General features: G+C 31.6%; 2 protein-coding genes across 2 annotated transcripts; one reads left to right on the top strand and one right to left on the bottom strand.

Moving 5' to 3' along the window:
* On the top strand, nucleotides 1–6196 carry LOC107875737 (probable glutathione peroxidase 2). The gene is made up of 7 exons (XM_016722557.2): nucleotides 1–362; nucleotides 1965–2041; nucleotides 3898–3959; nucleotides 4068–4186; nucleotides 4962–5129; nucleotides 5396–5436; nucleotides 5883–6196. The coding sequence occupies exons 1-6, from the start codon at nucleotides 219–221 to the stop codon at nucleotides 5426–5428; spliced, it is 603 nt and encodes a 200-aa protein (XP_016578043.1). The 5' UTR covers nucleotides 1–218; the 3' UTR covers nucleotides 5429–5436; nucleotides 5883–6196.
* A 953-nt stretch (nucleotides 6197–7149) lies between these two features.
* LOC107875736 lies at nucleotides 7150–9229 on the bottom strand. The gene is made up of 2 exons (XM_016722556.2): nucleotides 8382–9229; nucleotides 7150–7742 (listed from the first exon to the last, which is right to left on the bottom strand). The coding sequence occupies exons 1-2, from the start codon at nucleotides 8914–8916 to the stop codon at nucleotides 7663–7665; spliced, it is 615 nt and encodes a 204-aa protein (XP_016578042.2). The 5' UTR covers nucleotides 8917–9229; the 3' UTR covers nucleotides 7150–7662.
* Nucleotides 9230–18218: the final 8989 nt, after the last annotated feature.

The raw sequence follows: 18218 nt of genomic DNA, 5'->3' as shown, positions 1-18218 counted from the left end.
TGGGAGCTGAATATCCTTTTAATATTCATCTCTGCTTCACTTGTCAGCCAACAGTTCATAATTTCACATGGCAGAATCAGCTACCAAAATTAAAAACCTTATTTTCCATATCAAAAATTCAACTAATTAATTTAAAGTAGTAAATTTCGCTTTCTTAGCCCCCAATATTGATTACCCCATTAAAATATTTTTGGCTATATTTAAAGTAGAACTAGAAGATGCTTTTGCTGAATTTCACTAATTTGGCAGCTCTCTTTTTTCTTCTTCTTTCCTTGTTCTTGTTCTACAGACACCCTTCTTGTTGTTCTTCTCAAAATATGGCTGAAGGATCACCAAAATCCATTTATGATTTCACTGTCAAGGTATATGCACTTTTCGGTTTTATTTGTTCTTCAGTTTGATTTATTTTCATGAAAGTTGAAGGAAAGATTCAATTTTTTATTGCATGTTGCTTTTGAACTTTGAGTTGTAGTGTTATTTGGTTTCATATCTGGAATACCCACTTATTGTTTTTGTTCTCTTTGCCTGTAAGTTGAGGAAAGATTCAATTTTTATTGCGTGCTATTTGGTTTCACATCTGTAGTACCCACTTATTGTGTTTGTTTTCTTTGCCTATATGTTGAGGAAAGATTCAATGTTTATTGCACGTTGCTTTTGAACTTTGACTTTTAGCGTTATTTGGTTTCATATTTCTTATACCCACTTGTTGTTTTGATTTCTTTTCCTGAAAGTTGAACAGAAGATTCAATTTTTAGAGAGGACTTGATGCAGCTCCACTTAATCGAGGACGCGACCTTAGATAGAAGGTTATGGGCACACGAATTAGGCTTAGAGGGTTAGTTAGGGGTGGAGTGATGTCTTGCTGTTAGTAGATATAGGTTTTGTTTGTGTTTGTCGTATTCTTGCAGTTCTTGCTTTTGATGTCTATCATGATATGATATGTTGATTATTGTGTTTCGATTATCGCATTATTGTGTTGTTGCTATTAATTGCTGTGCTTTCTTTACTGTTCTCTTCTTCTTTTACTTGGATTTGTTGCACTTGAGCCGAGGTCACTGAGTATGTTGTTGTTGTATCCGTTATACCCACTTGTTGTATTGTTTTCTTTTCCTGAAAGTTGGAAGAAAGATTCAAATTTTATTGCATATTGCTTTTGAAGTTTGGATTTTGGTGTTATTTGGTTTCATATCTGTAATACCCACTTATTGTTTCCGTTTTCCTTGAAATTATGTAGATACTAACTCTCTCTGTGTGGTTTATTTTTTTTCGGGGAGGGGGGGGGGGTTTGGGGGGTATGGTTCTGGTTGTGTTCACTTTGAAATACTGTTTGCATTTCTCAATTTTATGATCCACTTATGTATAGTCTAGTTTAATGTGTTAGTTGAGCTGAGGGTCTTTCGGAAACAACCTCTCTATCTCCACGAAGTAGGGGTAAGGTCTGTGTACACTCTACCCTTCCCAGACCCCAAGTTTGGAAATATACTGGGTATGTTGTTGCTTATGTAGAGTCTAATTTGGATTTAGTGAAGTGTTTTTGTTGGACAGGTAATCCAAGTTCCTGCTATTTGATGCTATATGTAACTTGGAGTCACTTATTAAGAATTAGAGATGGAATGTTAAACTAGTTCAATGCACAATTATAACCATTAGGCATAATTAAATTTAACTAACTATTGGAATTCAATCTCGTGCCTTGAGCCGGGGGTCTATCGGAAACAGCCTTTCTACTTCATCAGAGGTAGAGGTATGGACTGCGTAAATCTTACCCCCCCCCCAGACCCCACTAGGTGGGAATACACTGGGTTTGTTGTTGTTGTTGTTATTGTAACTATTGGAATTCAAAAGGGTTGAATTGTTGAAGATTAACAAATTATGGTAGAACTAAGCAGCTTCTGACTGAAAATTTCGTTCTTTTTTGTATTAGAATGTGGTTTTTAAGCTTGCTAATGAGATTCAAAATGCAGGATATACAAGGAAATGCGGTACCTTTGAGCAATTATAGGGGAAAGGTTCTACTTATTGTCAATGTTGCATCAAAATGGTAAGTGAAGTAATCTAGTTTCTGTCTTGTTTTTTTCCCTTTGTCTTGCTTGATCGCTGCAACCAGGTGTACTGGTTTCCGTTTAGAAGTGTATGTGAACCTAAGTTGCCTGGACTTGGGTGCAGGTGTCCGACACGGATGCGATCCTGCGGTCGGATTCGGGTAAAAAAAATCCAAAACTATAAAATAGAGCTATAAAGATATTCTAAATTTGAAAGATCTTCTAAGTCATCTTCCCCAAGAACCCGAATTCTTCTTTTAGGCTCTCTGGTTCCTCCCCTCAAAAGTAGAAAAAGAAAGTCTTTCAACGCCTTTAACCAACTCTCTGTACAAATCGTTGTCTACTATAAGTGAGAACACAACCACTTGAATTCTTAGTTTCTCTTCTTTTGGCCTGAAACTTGAATCAACGAATATTGACCAAGAGGAAAAGCTAAAAAGGAGACAAAAGGACTATAATATTGAAGATATGCCATTTCCCATGTCTTAAATCTATTTTATCTTTTATTTTGAGAAATCAAAATCTCAATCTTCCCCCAAATCTGTCCATGAACTCTGGTCAAAGTATCCGATGTGGGTTGAGCGAATCACACACGTATCACAAGACGGGTGCGGCAGCAAAAATCACGAGTCTGTGCAACTTAGATGTCAACTGCTTCACTAATTAGACTTATGAGTTATAACAACGTGGGAATAAGCATGAGTAAAATTTAGTTACTCATGGGAGGCGAGTATATCAAACATTTTGCTACTTGTTTGTTTTTTGGGGGGGTGGAGGTGGAATGGGGGGAATCACAATTTCATTGTACAGTGATGGCGTTAATTGCTGCAATCTAGATGTACTCTCTTGGGGTTTATTTCTGATATTCTGATTAATATTGTATTTCCTAGTTGGCAAATTCCTTAAGAGCAGTATGAAGGAATAGAGAATGATGTGCAGAAGATCAAGTTAAACTTTCTTTTAGTGCTATGTTTTTGGTGTAATCAGATGTACTTTGATATACTATGTCTATCATTGATGTTCTAGATTCAATTTCGATAGAGGTGTATATTCATAGTGACCCTTTGTAAATATGTTTCCAGTGCCACCCAAGTACTGTTATGGTGGATATAAATATAATACACAGTTACCAATTTCAAAAAAAAAAAATCCATAAGTGTTTTCTATTAATCAGAATAATGGAAATGAATCCTTTTCTTGGCTTCCTTGACTAGAAAAGTTGCGAGCAGGTTCCTTAAAATTTTTGTAGCTATTTAACTTATTGTTCATTTCCAAGAATGCAATAATGAAAATTTGAGATTAGTCTTCAGATAGTTTTGGACTGTCTTAGCTGTTGATGTTGATTGGTGACGATATATCACAATGTCGATAACAACATTCTCAAGAATAGCTTAAATTAATGGGAACCAGCTGCTTATATTGTTGGATAAGTGAATTATAAGTATTTGTAAATTTCCCCGCTCTGAAATTGCTAAGTGCCTGTATTTCTTATGCTTAATAAGTGATAAGTGCCTCTAATTCTTAGGTCATTGGTTTACTTTCTTTGATGCATGTGTTTTGAAATTTTATAATAATAAGACATACAATTCTTAATTGTTTTGTGCTAGCTTTGTTGCTTTATTGAAGTTTACAACAACAACAAACTCAGTGAATTCCCACAAAGTGGGGTCTAGGGAGGGTAAAATGTACGTTGTCCATACCGCTACCTCCAAAGAAGTAGAGAGGCTGTTTCTGTTTTATTGAAGTTTAAAAGTAGTTATTTATTTATGCATAAATAGGGAATGAAACATGAAATTTATTAAAGGCAATCTTTCTAGTCTTCACCTATTTTGTGGGGTATCTTTTGCCCTTGCAGTGGTTTAACAGATTCAAACTACAAGGAACTGAATGTGTTGTATGAGAAGTACAAAGATCAAGGTTGGCAATTCATTTTTACAAGTTTATTTCTTCAATTTTGATCTGTTATGAATTTATATTAAACCGTATTGTGTGGTCATTGACATAACCAGGAAAGTTCTGTTTCAGGTTTTGAAATTTTAGCATTTCCTTGTAATCAGTTCCTGTGGCAAGAGCCTGGAACAAATGAGGAGATTCAGCAAACAGTATGCACCAGATTCAAAGCTGAATTCCCTGTATTTGAAAAGGTAACAGCTGCCGTATGTAACCGAAAAGTGTATACTTGGAATCCTTTTCCAAATCACTGGTAGCTTTCATCTTTGAAGGTTTTCTTTTCGTTAACTTGATCACAGATATTTTTCTTGCGTATTTTGTGATATTGCATAAAAACTACTACTTTCTCCCCAACAGTAATAACCTCTCAAGAATCAAGAATTGACTTTTTACCTTCCTATCAATTTCTGGTTATTCCTAAGCCAGGGGTCTATCGGAAACAGCCTCTCTCTACTTCACCTGAGGTAGTGGTATGGTCTGCGTACACTCTACCCTCCCCGGACCCCATTATGTGGGAATACACTAGGTATGTTATTATTGTTGTTGTATCAATTTCTGGTTATGCTTGCTTGAACCGTACTATGAAAAGTGAAAACAACGTAAAGCTTTGGGTGTTCTAGCATGGATAAGTGCTCTTTCCAGAGCCTCTGAACATCACACATTTTCTGAATGTGTCTCTAATAAATTCTGGATATGCCTTGTGTGTGAGAAGATCACACATTTTGTTTTTTATTGAACAAGTAAATACGTATTTATTTCCTATCTGGAGAACTGCGCTAAGGTTGTGCCTTGTCTATCTGTCCCTAATCTTCTCATTCTTCTATAAATCCTTCTCGGTGAATAAGCCACGGAACACAACATGAAACTCAAAAACAATCCTAAGATGAAACCCCAAACTATCTCCCTTCCTATTCTCAATTACTATGCCATAAACTCCATGTCATTTAAGGAAGCTATTTCACTCCACAGATTGATGTGAATGGGGATAACGCTGCACCACTTTACAAGTTCTTAAAATCGGAAAAAGGTGGTTTCCTTGGAAGTGCTGTCAAGTGGAACTTCACTAAATTCCTTGTGAACAAAGAAGGAAAGGTTGTGGAACGATATGCTCCCAAGACACCACCGCTTCAGTTTGAGGTAAACTTTAATTGTTTTTCTTCAGTTTGTTCATATTCACCTTGAAATAAAAGGAAAAATGCCGATATGGTGTAAATATTTCTCTACATAATGATATACTGCAGAAGGAACATAATGAAGATTAAAGGTCTACGAGACTACGAGTATTATGGTCCATTAGATAGGGAAAATAAATAAATGCAAGAAGCAGATTCAGATGAATATTATGAAGTCTTTTGTTTTCTCTGCATCTGTTACTAATTTTCCTCCTTCTTACCCTTTTACAGAAAGACATACAAAATCTGTTGGGTTCCTCTTGAGCTCCCAGGTCTGCAAGCTTTTTCTTTCTCTCCTTTTTTATTATTATGCATTCCTCTAGTCCTTTTCTTAATCTGACACTTGATAAAAAATGAAAAAGGTTGAATGCCTTAATGGTCGATACTTAGGCATCATAAACTGCTAAACAATGAGAGGACAAACCTAACACACTTCATACTTGTTGAATTAGATATGAGTAGATGCAGTGATGGAAGTAAATCCGATGTCAGTCTTACAAATTTAGCAGAAGCAAAAATGATTCCAATGAACTGATTTTCATACCCAAGGCCTTTTTTCCTTGCACATTTGAATCATCAAAAAACCTGATTACATTCTTCCAAAATGTTTCAGTTTCATGCTCGGTAGTAGTCCTCGTGTCATCACGGATACCTAAACTGAATATGGCATCTGATCAGGCTACCTAAGCTAATAACTATGTTATGCTTTCCCTTTCAGGACTATTGAAGATGGAAGATTCTACAAAGAAATTGTGAGAATCCAGCATATGTATTTACCTTTTAGTTGGAAGTGTTTTTCTATGGTTTTCCTTCTTCCCTGCCTACGAAACAAGCGAGCTTGTACCCCACCACCCTTAGTGTTTTCTCTTTGATGTACTTTGGTTGTTTGAACTCGTTTTCCACCATGAATTTGTAAAAATAAAAGTTGCAGAAGTTGTTCTTTCAAACACGAGTGACTATAGTAGATCGATGTATAAACATTTTGTCATCTTAATTATGAATAAACTCGGTGCAAAAGCTATGAGCAATGTATACATGGTTCTATAAAAATATATGCTTGTTTCAAGTATAACCACCTACCTATGTTCATTATATTACAAGGTTCATTTGCCACTCCAAGCTAGGAAATTTTGGAGTACCCTTCATATATAAAAGACCAATTGGTCACAGAGGATTTTTACTCTCATCGCGCATTCATGGCAAATGTGATTACTTTTCCAAGGTAGGGGTAAGGTCTCCGTACATGATGTGATTAGATGCCGATGAGGCGCTGACACCATGTGGCTACCATCGAACAGGACTTGCAGGACTTCTCAGAACCAGAATATGCTTTTCCTTTGGAGCAAAGACTCATTGCTTGTTTCTATCTAATAGAATCTGAATATGTTTTTTTTTTTCTATCGAGCAAGACTCTTAAGCGTGTTCATTCAATTAACTCAAGTTGTGTCCCAACGTCTGAAATATGCTTTGTACTCGATGACAACGACGTATTCAGTATAATGTCACAACTCGGAGTTATTTTCAATAAACACTCGGCATGTAGTGTGTAGTCAAACTGAATTTATAGAGTATATCAATTGGAAAAAAGGATACTAACAGAAATGGAGGTTGTCAGAATAGTTACATAACAGAAACGGATCTGACATGTTGAAGGAGATTGATTGAATGTAATATCCATATGTCAGGAAAAACTTAAAAACTCAATTGGTTAAAGATCATTCAAACACAAGTCAATTCATTCTAACATGATCCGAATTCCTTGCCTCACTGTCTTTAAGACCAGATTGGATCTTCTGGATGGAAATGAACTCGATATCTTTCGAAGATAGTAGCAGCACTAACCATAATATTATTGTTACGTTTATCCAAACAAAAATTCAAAGAACAAGAGAACAACATCAATGATTGAACTATGAAGATTCAAGAACTCGATGTTAGTTTACTGATAGAAGGCCAGAAACTCAGCAACTGATCCTCAAAAGACGTAGCAGGGAAGAAACTTGATATGTAATTTAACCAAGAACAATGTTTGATCAGTAACACATAAACAAAATTAATACATGAAGAAGAATGAAATTATTCTATGCAACAGTTCCGGCTTCAATCTTCCACCTAACTGATGCAACTTATGCTACACATAGTGTTATCAGTTTATGGGAGTCAGATTTATTCCAATGTGTTTGCTTATCTTAATCTTAAGACCTGAAACATCTCCCTCCTCTTCATGTATATTCTTCTTCTACTTGAGAATAAAGTTGCCTACCCATCATGGACAAGATAACTTTTTTGCATCTGTCTTCAGGTAAAGCTTTATGGAACTTCTTGATCCTGTGGCCATGATGGCCGGCCCTTTCCAGGATCATCAGGCAGAACACAAGTGTTCTTCCATATCAAGAAAAAGATTGATTTCACATTTGCCTCTGATCTTTCTGTTTTTTTTTTTTTTTTTTAAAATAAGCTTTTTTCTTGGCTACATCATCATCATCTTCACTTTTTAATTAATTACACAACTTCACCGTGCACGCGACAGCTTGAGCCCAGTATTTCAGCCTTGCTTTGACATCTTCAGGATCATCACCTGATGTAGACAAAATGTTTTGAGGATTAGTGCTGTTAATTAGTAAAGGAGAGGTGTACCGCTATGTTCAAGAAACAGTGACAACTGACACTCGGAGTTGATTTCTCATATGGTCACTCAACTAATAATAAAATCAAGAAGAAAGACGACTTCCTGAGATAATAATAGGAAAAATCAGCCCACAAAATCCAGTACTCCAAGATACATGAGGTCTTTAGGGTCTTCATAGGCCTAAATAAACCAGACATTGCATCTGAAATTTGAAGATTTTGATGATCCTCACCTCCCCCACAAACAAAAAAAGGTTGAACACACAGCAGGAAAAGATTAATGTTTTTTTTTTCATTTTCTCCTTCTGGGGTTTAGTCTTTTGTTTCAGAAAGATGATGGTCAAGCCATACAGAAAGCTAAAGTAAGGAACAAACAATTCCAAAGACTACCCTTTTCTTTAAAAAAAAATTACAGCTTTCACAAAATTTTTCATTCAAATCTAACTAAAAAGAGAACTCTTTTCACATGTTTCACTTCAACAGACAAATCAACTATACAAGGCATTTCATTTCAAGATTCTCATAAACCCTTTATGAAACAGATTTAAAGGGGGGGTTTACAGAAAAGGAAGAAAGAAAAAAAGCTCACCAGGACTAGAGATCTTCCAATTAGCAACATGACCAGATCCTGAAGAACCAGTATCAGACATAGCATCAGAACACTTTTGCTGTTCATCAAGATACTTCTGACTCATGGAATAGCAAAGTTCAAGAGCAGGCAAAGTGTTACAAAGCTCAGGAATTTCATCATAACTGAACCCAAAACCAAGATCCAAACAGCCCTTAAGCTCCTCCAAATCATCATCAGTCAAGCTCTTTGTCCTCCCTAATTCATCCTCATCTGAATTCTCTACATACCCTTCAAGAAACACTTGGTTTTTCTTCTTCAGTGATCCTCCTCTACTGTTAAACCATGGCTCCTCAACATTCTTGAACCAACCATTTTGTGGTGTGTTTGTGTTGTTGTTCTCATTCTCTTCCATTTGTTCTTCTTCCTCTTCTTGTTCTATTACTGCTGCTGCTTCTGGTATTGGCTCAACACCACCATCATCATCATGGAAGAAACTTTCATAAGATCTGGATCTTGTTGTTGTTGTTAATGAAAGATGAGAAAAAGTTTCCATTTTTTTTTTCTTTAGACCCTTTGAAGTGGCTTTACTTTTCTCTCTGTAAGAAGAGTGTAATGATTTAACAAGGAAGAATTTAGATTATATAGGAAGAAAATTCCCTCAATAATAGCCAGCTATAAATGGGGTGGATGCACATAGCCCATCATCAAGATTATGTACATACTAACCCCAATATGCACATGCATATCACTTCAACATTTTATTTTATTTTGTTTCCCAACGTATCCCACTGTCGCCGTCAGTCGTGAAACTAATCTTTCATTTCTCGATCAGCTCATTTTGCGGTAGGCCACTTCAACATTATTGTGTCTGCATTATCTCTATTTGTTTAATTTAATTCATCCATCCTAGTATAAATAGTTATCCCAAATTATTTTTTTATTTTAATAATATATTCACTGTTTTAAAAATAAATATTTAATTTGAAAAAGGATAATTTATTATTTTCTATTCATTTTACCTATACTATTAAATATTATTTATCACAATACATTTTTCAAGATATTAAATTTATCATATTCGAAGAGTGATAATGAGCAACTATTTTTAGACGGATAAAGTATATTTTGCAAATTAAGATAAAGTATAATTATTTTTTTCCATTTTTAAATGTAAACAAGTTTATAAGTTGTAAAAAAAAAAATCTTTTTTTTCAAAAAAATCATTAAAAGGTAAATTCGTAAATATACTCGTCTCATTTATAATTTCTTAGGACGCATGTAATGAAGAAAGCAGATTAGTGTGGAATGGAGGTAGTAGACAAATACTTAAACTTACCAATAGATACATATATTTGATATATTTTAATTTGAAATTTTAATTGATATTAATGTGTGCGTAAAAGGAGGTAACTTATTTTATATAATTATATTATTACTTAATAGGCTCTTGAAAACACGCATAAAACTCTTTTAAAAAATCGAATAATAATTAAAAGAAAATTAGCACCTATTCAAAATTTTCTGTAAAAAAAAAAAAAAAGAGTTTAAGTTTTGTGGACTATCAGTGTATAAAATATTATATACTATCAATATTAGATTAAATTTATCTGATAGTATAAAATATTTTGTAAATGCACAAAACTTGAATTCTTAATGATAATTAGTAACAGTGTTATTTGTTGTGTTAGGCAAAATCTATAATTACATTTTAACTTATTGTAATGTAATAATAATAGGAAGAAGATTCTGGAGTTTTCATATCTTCCATTATTATAATTTTCTCAGTTTTTCAGCATTTTAAATTAGACAAATAGATAATTAACTCTTAAATTGCTTGTATTAGTTTAAACTCTGCATTTTAGTCGTAATTATTGCATTAAATCAACCATGGAATATTTCTAAAAGGATTATAGAAATAATTGTTTACCAACTTTTGTTTTAAACATAGTATGTACTCTCCTCTCAACATTCTTTTTACATGTATTTATTTAATTTTAAAAATTAAATAAAAAATAAGTATTATAGCGTACAATAATATTACTTTTTTTTACGAAAAAATGAAAAAGTATTTAAAATAGTCATAATTAACTAAAACTGGACATTTAATTATACTATCTTTTAACTTGGACAAATAAAATTTAAAAAAAATAAAAAGAAAAAGCTATAATAAGAAAATATTTTCTTGTACTTGAAGAAAATGATGTGAGTTAGTTGAAAATTAAAAGAAGGTTCTGTCCTAATTGTTGGTTGAATTATTCAGAACATTTTTTTGACTGAGACGCCACCTAAGTACTTATACCTTTTTTCCTATCTTTGTTTCAACTCCTAACAAAACATATTATTAAAATAATGAGATTCCAAATCTTTTTAATTGAACATTAAGTTAATTTCCAGATTAAGAATATATAATTACTTAAATAAGAGGTGTAGGTGGTCCATAAGGAAATGGCCAGCTGTACAATAAAAAGAAAACAACATATAAATTAAAACAATTGAGAGGACACGTTGTTGTTTGATGGACCACAAAACTTAAATGTTGATGCCTTTCTTACAGTAATACATTTTTTATAGGATCGTGGTAAAGCGATAATTACTCCTTCATAAATTAATTATGTCAAGTTTGAATTTTGAAAATGAAGTCAACTATGATTATCCATTTAAGTAAAAAAAAAATTTCATGCATGAAAAATTGAATTAGTCAAATCTTAAATCGAATATTATGATAGGATTTTAAAAAAAAAAAAAATTAAAGTAGGAGGAGTAACTTTTTTCATCTGATGGTGGGGGCCAATAGGAAAAGGAGATATGGGACCCACCCACGTTATAGTATTGTTGTTGGATTTGTCACCATTTGGAGAGAGACACCAATCAATTATGGTACCTATTTTGATTCTTTAGTTTTTTTTGTGATAAATATTTGTTTCTCTCTCTTTTTATTTTTTTGTTTCCCGTTCGATACTCGGTACTCATATTGAAGTCTGACTAATTTAAATTTATGTCTGGTAAGATCCCTTTTGGGGGATAGCGCTCTCTACCAAAAAAATTTTTATATTCAGGACTCAAACTCAAAATTTTTAGGCTACCTTATATCCTATTAGCTGTTGTGGTGGTAGATTGCTCCAATAGGAATTGAAACATTCCCAATTCTACATGTTTGGAAACTAGCTTAGGGAATTCTTAAAGGAAAACAAAGAATTTTGGTGTTACTTGTAATTCACATTTGTTACACCTATAGACTAGACCAGTGAATTCAAAATATGTATATTTCATATCCTTATGTTTATTATTAAAATATAAATTCTATATATATATATATTTAACTATTAAAATTAAATTTAATAATTTGATGTAAACATCAAACTTAAATTAGCATTTAGCATGACGGAACCTCCAAAACAATACGTGTGGGTTCAACTTTCACTGTTACAACTTACAATTGCAAAAAAAAAAAAAAAAAAAGGGTCCAAACACCAAGAATGGCAAGGGAAAAAGATGAAAAGTGCTACACTTTTATTTAGTGAATTTTAGTTAAAAACATTTTTTACTTAAAAAAATAACCTTTTTGTTAACGTCTGGTAAAAATATTAGAAAATACTATTATTTGCAAAGCAAAGTTTAGCTTTTGATTATCTTCTTATGACCTTTTGCTAAATTAATGAAAGGCATTAAATAATTTTTCGAATAACACTTTGTGCATTTATATATGCCAGCATAATAGATTACTACCTTGCATATATTTATGATTTTCCCAAGCATTTGTATTTTTAGGCTTCTCAACGGATTGTTCATAATTATTTTTGAACGTAATATACGTATAAATATTATAATTGAAAAAACCATACTATAAATGATGTTATTGATTTCCAATTAATTGTGAAGTAAATACCCCCCAAAACTAACAGTTTTAAATGGATAAATAGTTGTGCATCTTGCGTGTTCTTATAAATGGAAAAAAACTATGAATTCTAGTAATACTTATAAAACTTTTAGTGTGATACTTTTATATTTTTAAACGTAAGAAAATCAACATTCAAAATATATTTAAATTTTAAAAGGAAAAATCATTCATGCTTGGAAAAGCGATAATTAAAATGTACACCCTAAAATTGCTATCGATCGATTCTTATAAAAAACGACATGAATGAGGATTTTTATAATGAATTATCGCAACTTATTTGAGACTGGGGCTAATTATATGTATGTTATGCATTACATCTAATATATATTTATGGTCGTTATAGCATTGTACATATTGCTATCAAAAAGATATACAGGGAAATAAGCGGATCCAGAGTATAACTAGGTTTACAAAAAGTTAGGAATATATTAATATTTATTCAAACCTTATCCATACATTAAAAAGTTTTGGATCTAAAGAAAATTTAGATCCAAAATTTTCTTTAGATCCAGAACTACTTAATGTATAAATAAGGCCGTTTGAACAAATATTAATATGTTCCTCATTTTTCGTAAACCCATATGTTTATACTCAAGATCCACTTATCGTAGAAACGTATATACTTTAAATTTTGGATGTAAAGAAAATTTAGGAATCTAATAAAATGATGTGGTTGTAAACCCCATTCAAAAAGTAAAGAGAGGATAAAAAGGAATATAAAATAAAGTTTTTTTTTTCTATGTTTTTTCATGTGAAACATATCCAAAGGTAAGGTTGTTGTCTTTGTGCCTCAATAGAGATGCATGTGGGACTTCTTCACTTTGGCAAGATTACATTTGTTATAATTAAGGGTACAATCAAAAAAGAATGAAAAGAACATATAATAAAAGGTAATAATTTATTATTTTATGTAGGATTTTGTAGTGGTTTGGGATTTAACAAAGTGTTTGGTTTGGAGTTATTTGGTATAAAGCAATTAACAGCATTTCATAATCAATAGACTAGTGATTACCACAATAGATCGACAGGTGTTAATTAGATTTTTGCAATATTAAGTATACATCAATGTGAATTTAAATTAGTCATCGGATAAATTTCGACTATCGGATAATAAGAAAATTAGTGATGGTACGTTTGACTGGATACCAATGTCATAGTCAAGTTCACTAAAAAAAAATTTAAATATAAAAAAGCATAACATGTAAAGAAGTCGGAAAGATACAACATACAATATATATCATAAGAATATTAGTAACTTATTTATACTATGTAATTTTACAATAAAAAAAGCTTTGCGTTCAAAGTTTAAGAACAAAAGAAAGAATTTTGATACTTATAATTTAAAAGAAATTTATATGATAATAAATCATATGATCAATGATAAAATATAAAATTTAAAAATAAATTATACTTTAAATATAGAAGGATGATGTTACTGTTTAATAGTAACGGGCTCAACAGAAAAAGCGTACACTACGTAAATTGGGACAAAAATATAAATTCTAAAACATAAATTTGTAAAGTTTTGATTTTAAAATGGTTTCACTAATACAGATTAACTTTAATTAATTAAAGAAAAATCGTATCATAGGCGACTTGTAATTAAATCATTCGATCAGTAAAAGCAAGCAAATTAAAAGGAATATTTTAACATAAAAACTAGGAAACGTTTGTTATATTTTAATTTAGTCAAAGCTGAATTAATTAAAACGCTACGTACACCATATGCTAATTAATTGCTAAGAACTATATTTATGTCATCAAGAAATATGATGTGTCAGCATCAAAGGATGTGGTGCAGCGGATGAGACTGTTTCTCTCTTAATCGGAGGTTTCGAGTTCAAGCCTTGGGTATGGAAAAATCCTTGGTAGGGAGCGCTCCCCCCCCAAATGGGGCCCTACACGGCGCGAATCCAGATTAGTTGGACTTCAATACGGATATCCGACACTGGAGGAAAAATAAAAAGGAAATATGATGTGTCACTCTGTATTTTATAGTTGCCAGATGTCCTAATTTTAGTTATACTCGATTGAGATTATAAAGTGTAAGAGATAAAGATAACATGATTATTTAATGCCTAATGGATATATTTTCTGACATATATTTGATGCATGGATAAAAAAAATAATATATTTAAGATGCTATAAAATAATATATTTACAATAAACTTATATAAATGTTTATTTTCAGTTTTTATTATAGATTTTCTAAATGCGGGGGGGAAGATGATCTTTGGAGAATGACATCTTTATCATATGGAATATGATGTTATTTTAATTTTGATATGTCATAAAAACTAGATAATACCAAATCAGTAATATATATCACAATTAAAAGTTTTACTAAACAGATTGGATAATTATGTAAGTTGTGTCCTTCGAGATGGCTCAATGGGATGGTTATCCACACTAATGACCTGGTATCGATCTTCCCTTGATGTCATGAGTCGAATCTGTTGCTCAGGATTTGCTTAGTGCGGTTTATATTTTGTATGTGGTTTGCAGATAATTACACAATGAGGATATTTATCTAGTGCACACAAAATATTGTTATAAAATACTCAATCATAGAATAGAGGCTCTGACAGAGATTATAGCAGTTGTGGGTTACCCCGAAGTTCCGAAAAAAACTCTTTCAGTCGTGACAATTTTAGTGGTGATAGGTACATATACATTGGATCAACATGTGTATAATGCACAATTTTTCTCTTTTCGGATGCCCTATATATTTCAAGCAACTTAATTAAGACTGTCTACTTAAAGAAAAAAAGGATAAATACTATCTTGGACTGAAAATTAAGAAAATTCAACATATAATTGAAAAAAAATTGATTTATTTGCAGAGTGTAATTTTTCGACGTGGTATGTGTCAATTAACTTTCCTATGCCTACGATGATAGCTACTGACAGAGGTGGATCTACAATTGAAAGTTTCGGGTGTCATTCTATTTTGAATAATAGCGTATATTTCGTACAATATTTTAGGATAGTGGAGTCAATATTCACAGAGTAAACTATAATTATATATATCAATAAAAGATGGTACAGTATAAAGGCTTATTTGGTTGGTATTATTAAGTGTTATATTAGAAGAGGTCAAGAGTTCTATTCTTCGTATCCACAATTTTTTTTAAGAGAAATGAGAAAGTATAGTTTTAAAAATCGTCATATACTGAGAGGCTTTAACAGTATTTGTGATATGTCCACTCCATATATAATACATTCCCTCTGTCCAACAATAATTATCTATTATTGATTTGACACACAAATCATAAAGCTAATGAGAAAATTATTCATTAATTTTTTAAATATTTTTGGACATTTATTTTAGTAAACAATTGGACGGGGAGAAGAGTAGAACAAATCTCATAGTTTAATCAGTTAATTTCCGAATATCATGCGGAATCCATGGGAAATATTCTTCAATTTGCTTTTTTTTTTTTAAGAGATTTCCTCATTTAATTCCGTTCACGTTTCATGCAATAAACAAATTGTTCTTCTATATATACAATCATAAACTCATACGTACTCTACCAAGAAAATAAAAAAACAAAACCCATAAAATCATAGTGTCAATCACTTATATTTAAAGGAAAAAAATGCCCCAACAGTCACGCAAATATAAATCAATTAATGGTCTGCGTGGCAAATTGGTTTTAAATAATAAATATAAATAATAGAAATAGGGAAATAAGTTGTTGTTTTTTTGCTTATTTTTGGGGTTTACTTATTCTCTGTGGTGTAGCCTGTAGGTGACCAGCAACTAACAGAAATAAGCTTCGTATATAGTCAATTAATAATTAGACTTCAAGATTAGGTGTTTAAGGCATTTTGTTTGTTAAGATTAAGAGTTGTAAATTTGAATATATATATATATATATATATTAATTATTAAAATATGCGTTAAAATTTAAATATTTGAATATGAGTACGCATCTAAATGTTAAGGTGTTCGTATTAAGACTTGTGTATAAATAACTAACGCAGTTGATTTTTAGACATGTAAATATAAAACTTATCTTCATTTACTGAATATAAAATTTAAATAAAAACACTAAATTATACTCCTATTAGACTAATACTACATCAATGAAATATCTTTAAAAAAATTACATGCCAATTGGTGGTGGTAATCAGTGGTGGTTGTGGATGTCGATTGAGAATAGTGTTGGTTGTTGATAGTAGCTAGCGGTGATGGTGGCTGACAATAATGACTAAGAGGTGGTTATTTATGGTGATAGTTGCATATAATTGTTATAAATAATCGTGATGATAGTGATTGATTGAGGTGATTGACAATCTATTATGATGGTCGATCGTAGTGGTCCTCGTAATAATAGTTGGTGATATTAGTGATTGATAAAAATGATTTGTGACGGAGTATCGTGGCTGTTATAGTAGTTGGGTAGTGTTTTTTTTTTCTTTCAAATAAGTACAATATTATTTTCTTGTGTGTGTCTCTAATTTCAATTATTATATACATGTTTGATCCGCATATTCAGGGGAAAAAACTGGGCACTTGTTCATCAGTCCTCATGATATATGTTGGCTGTTAATATGTTATGTGGAGAAGTAGAAAATACTTTCAACTTGCCAATGATTGAGTATATCATACAAATCTTATACAAACTAAGTAATTAATTAAATAAAATATTATTATATTATTCGGACATAATCAGATTCTTTCTCGAATAATGCAAACCACTTCAATCATTCTTTTTAGGTAAATATTCTTTTTTCCACTCTGTCTAAATTTATTTCTAAGCAATTGACCTTCCAGCTCAGTTTTGCTGTTTACTGATTTATTTCAACAGCCATTTTACAACTAATTTTCTTCACAAAAAGAATATAAATTTCTTCACATAATTAATCTATATATGTTTTTTTTCTTTTTGTTATCGCTGGTGCACATCGCCTTCATAGTTATACGTGCATGTTATTCACATGGAATTTTTAGCATGGAGCACTACGAAAAAGAAAAAGTTTCTTTTGATTGATGATATGTGTTAAACTATGATTGGTTTGATTATTACAACTTTAATATATAGATAAATAATGACCTAAAAAGGATAAATAGCAAGATAAAATAGATATTTGATCTGTGCGAAAAATAACAACATATATAAGGTGACTGAAAAGGAGGTTCGATTGATTCAGTGAAATACTTGGGGAGCTTCGTATTTTGCCTTTTGATAACTATAAATAAATAAGAAATGTGATATAACAGGTTTTATTAATCTTCAAAATAATGGAATGAATTGATTCAACATTTTATTTATACAATGTTGCTGGTAAGCAACCTCTTTGAATTACTTGCAAGGTGCATGTAGGATTGCACATCGGTCGGTTTAGTACGATTTTTAGTTAATTGATTCTTGGTCTTTATCAATTTAATTTTCGACTTAAGCAATAAGAAAATACTTTCCTAATTTTTGTATGTTCTCTTATTTTTATTTGTTCTACACATATTATAAGCACTAAAACAACAACTATAAAATACAAAAGACAATAAGATATGTATTTAAACCTAAAGTCACTATCACATAATTATGAATAAAATATAATTTTATTGAATTATTTGTTTAACCATTAACTAAAATCTCGATAGCCCAATAAAAAAATATAAAACTGTTTAAGAATCCTAGACCATTAACCCGATACTGGTAAATCAATAATTTTTTAATCAATTCAATTTATCAGTTGAACCGATTTCTGCACACCTCGAGGTGCATGTCTGCTTGATTGCAAGTTTGGAGAAACTGCCACAAGGGCGCTTTTCAAAAACTGATGACAATTTGTCTGCTTAAGCTATTTGCACGTTGTCTGCTTGATTGTTAAAGTTTGAGAAAGTTACTATTCCCTCCATCACAATTTATGTGACATAATTTGATCGAATACAAAGATTAAGAAGTAACAAATAAGAAAAATATGTCACATAAAATTGAGACGAAGGGAGT

Source organism: Capsicum annuum, chromosome 6 (assembly GCF_002878395.1).
Source record: "Capsicum annuum cultivar UCD-10X-F1 chromosome 6, UCD10Xv1.1, whole genome shotgun sequence".
NCBI lineage: Eukaryota > Viridiplantae > Streptophyta > Magnoliopsida > Solanales > Solanaceae > Capsicum > Capsicum annuum.
The sequence above is the reverse complement of the archived record's forward strand: the minus strand, read 5'-3'. Positions and strand labels throughout refer to the sequence as shown.